The following is a 3230-nucleotide window of genomic DNA, read 5'->3' as shown; positions in this document are numbered from 1 at the left end:
AGCTGCTCTTTAGGATTTCAGGAGAATCAACTGCCAGCAGCCTGCAATGTGCTTATACTTTTGTCCAACAAAAATATTTCCAAAGATTTCTAACTATGGATACTTTCATGGGACCTTAGCACTTTGCTGTTTAGAAGCAACTGAGTGGAGCAAAAGGAGACAGGTGGCTACTGCAGACACAAGCAGCCATATGGCACCTGCATTTTCAGCTAATAAATGAGTCTGGTTAAAAGATCTGGCTGATTTTATACCCAAGCCCTCAAATTAAACTGCCAAAATAAAGCACATATCTAGTCATTCTACTGCACCCAAAAAACCCTAAATGATCATGCATCCTGGTACCACAACACAGCAAAAACTGCACCTGACATTTGGATCCGTGTAAATAAAGCACGTGTAGACACTCCTACTGTGCCAATATAATCCAGATCATGATGCATCTCAACACAAGAGCACAGCAAACCCCCGGTCTGGCTTGTGCATCCTGATCGATCCAGCCAATTTTTGGCCTCAACCCTCCTAAATCTCTTGCATAAATAGAGAGGAAATGTAGATGCTCATCTTACACCTAAAAACCCAACAGTACTGCCCATCAGTGCTTCCCAGAACAAAGGTGCTGCAAAAAGCTAGATCCTGCCACGGTTTGTTTATTTGTGTCTCAATCAGCCAAATTCCACTGCTTGAATAGAGAAGATGTTCACCCACTCCTGCTGCACATATAAATCCAGAGCTTGTGTCCCTATGCAACTGCGCCACAAAGGGTTAGATTTAGCAATCAGATTTTCCCCGAACCTGACAAATGTTGGTGCAATTTCTGTGGGTGTGGCCATCAAAATAGAGACAAAGTATCACTGCTATTAGCTGCAGATGCACTAAATTTAGACAGTAAAACTAAGGGACGGGTGGGAATACCAGGTGTGATGCAACCAAACATTAGCTCGGACCAGCAGGATACAGGTGCCAGTGTCGCGCTTTTGGAGTGGCTTTGTGCCTGGAAGCGCAGGGGGTGCTGGCTTTGGGGGGTGGAATCTTTCTTAACAAACTTCCCAGCAGTGTAGGAGGCAGTGCAGCAGCCAAGTCATCATTCCCGCTGGCCTGTCACATCCCCCGCCACCCCCGCTGAGAGACCGACAGCCCTTAAAAAAACAAATCTCCGAGTCATCAAATGACAAGGCGAGTGCCGGAGGGTGTTGTGACTCCAGCAGCAGCTGCCCGCCTTTCCTGCCTGCAGCAGCCGGGCAGGGGCGCTCTCCCCTCGGAGCTGCCGGCAGCAGGAGCAGCGAACACCTCCCCCGGCGAGTGGCTGCCCAGGCAGAGAAGTTCGCTCAGCCCCAGCCGAGCAGAAGGAGGCGGCTCCCGCGAGCTGTGGGGGGGGAGCGCAGAACTCGCCTGGAGCTGCCGCTGCCTGGACCTCACCCCGCGCCCCCGCCAGCCGCTCACTCCCTCCTGCTCTGCCGAGCCGCCGCTGCTGCATGAGGCGCTCCGGGCTGGTCTTCGGGGCCACCTGTTCCGCTCTCCTCCAGCCCGCGCCCGCGCCCACTCCCCCGGCCGGCCATGAACGCCTCGCTGGGCAATCAGACCGAGGCGGCGGGGCTCTTCTTCGCCAACAGCAGTGACTCCCTGGAGCGGGCCCTGGGCTGCTGCACCCAGGCCTCCGTGGTGACCGACAACGGCTTCGTGGTGACCGGCCCGGACGAGAGGAGCCTCTACATCATGCGGGTGGTGCAGATCGCGGTCATGTGCGTCCTCTCGCTCACCGTGGTCTTCGGCATCTTCTTCCTGGGCTGCAACCTGCTCATCAAGTCCGAGGGGATGATCAACTTCTTGGTGAAGGACCGGAGACCGTCCAAAGAGGTGGAGGCGGTGGTGGTCGGGCCCTACTGACAGCAAGTGCCTCCCGCTGAGGATCCGCCCAGGAAACAGGTGGCACTTTCCGCAGGCCCTCGCTGCTGCTGCAGCGGCCACGGGTGCCTTTTGTCCGAGGGGGCCAGCCCCACCCCGGGAAGGGGAGCGGAGGCGCCTCGGGACCCGCTGCGGGCTTGGGGGCTCTGTCACTGCTTGCTGCCCGGGGACGCTCGGATGCAAGCCCCGGTTCTGCCGCGGCTCCTGAGCAGGGCGGCTGGGGGGGAAGGACACAGCCCCAGCAAAGCAGTCAGGGCGCGTCTGTCTCTGCTGTGTGTTACAGGGCCAGAGCTGAGCCTCTTGCAGCGCCTTGTATATAGTGATTGTAACGCACTTTGCTGCTTGGTTTAAAACTGGGGGGTGGGGGTGGTAAGGAAATGCTGATTGTCAAATGTTAATTCCTGTTTTAGAGATTTTCCTTCCACGGTTTTTCATACGTTTGATAACAGCCAGGACGCTGGCTCGGTGGGACGCGGGTTGGCAGTTCGTTGCCTCTAAACAAATAACACTAACAACCACCATGTGAATGTTTTGAAGTTGTCTTTCTACTGTAGCGTTTTTTGTAGCCAGGGTCCGAGTCCCTCTTGCGCCTGCGAGAGCCGGCGAGCCTGAAGGCTGAGCCCTCGCTTCTTGTCTATGAATTGCACGGTTTACACAGCGAAAAGCGCTCGGGCGGGAACTGTCTTGGTTTGGTTTTTCTGGTTTCATTTGCTTTAATAAATACATCTTAAACTTTTCGACTCTGCGGTCTCAGTAGTCCTTTTGCGCTTCCACAAACAACGATGAAGTTAGCTGAAGAGGTCTGCAGGAAGGAATACAGCATCTGGTCTGCACTTTGGTAGCTCTCTGCTACTCAGCGGAAAAAAAGGTTATGGGGGGGGGGGGGAGGGGATAAGACATTTTAGAAAACACAAGAAATTCTACTATTGCAACACCGCGATAATCTAGAGGCAACGCCATTTCCTTTGCAATTATATTTTCCAACCGTTTATGAGGTCAGTGGGATTAAAATAATTCAACAAAACTGAGGTCAGTTTCAATCAAGTGTAATTTCAAGGCTCGTCCTCAGGTGTTAGGAAGGAGCTGGGAGAAAGGATACGCGTCTCCCACGATATGATCCACCATGGAAAACATGTTACGCAGCTAATAAAAAGTGAGGAGTAGTGATCTGCTAGTAGTCATCACTACTAGAACTATTTTTAGAAAGGGAACTTTGATGAAAAAAGTATCGACTGAATCGATGTCCGTGGCAAGTCGATTTAGCCTGAAATATACATGTCCAATACCTCGTCTTTGCAACTCAGGAATCTTCCGTTTTATTTTGCCTT

General features: G+C 52.8%; 1 protein-coding gene across 1 annotated transcript; it reads left to right on the top strand.

Moving 5' to 3' along the window:
• Positions 1-1534: 1534 nt before the first annotated feature.
• RPRM (reprimo, TP53 dependent G2 arrest mediator homolog) lies at positions 1535-2614 on the top strand. The gene has a single exon (XM_024218002.3). The coding sequence runs from the start codon at positions 1555-1557 to the stop codon at positions 1882-1884; it is 330 nt and encodes a 109-aa protein (XP_024073770.1). The 5' UTR covers positions 1535-1554; the 3' UTR covers positions 1885-2614.
• Positions 2615-3230: the final 616 nt, after the last annotated feature.

The sequence above is a fragment of the Terrapene carolina genome, unplaced genomic scaffold (assembly GCF_002925995.2).
Source record: "Terrapene carolina triunguis isolate 2854851 unplaced genomic scaffold, T_m_triunguis-2.0 Scaffold62, whole genome shotgun sequence".
NCBI classification, from domain to species: domain Eukaryota; kingdom Metazoa; phylum Chordata; order Testudines; family Emydidae; genus Terrapene; species Terrapene triunguis.
The sequence above is the reverse complement of the archived record's forward strand: the minus strand, read 5'-3'. Positions and strand labels throughout refer to the sequence as shown.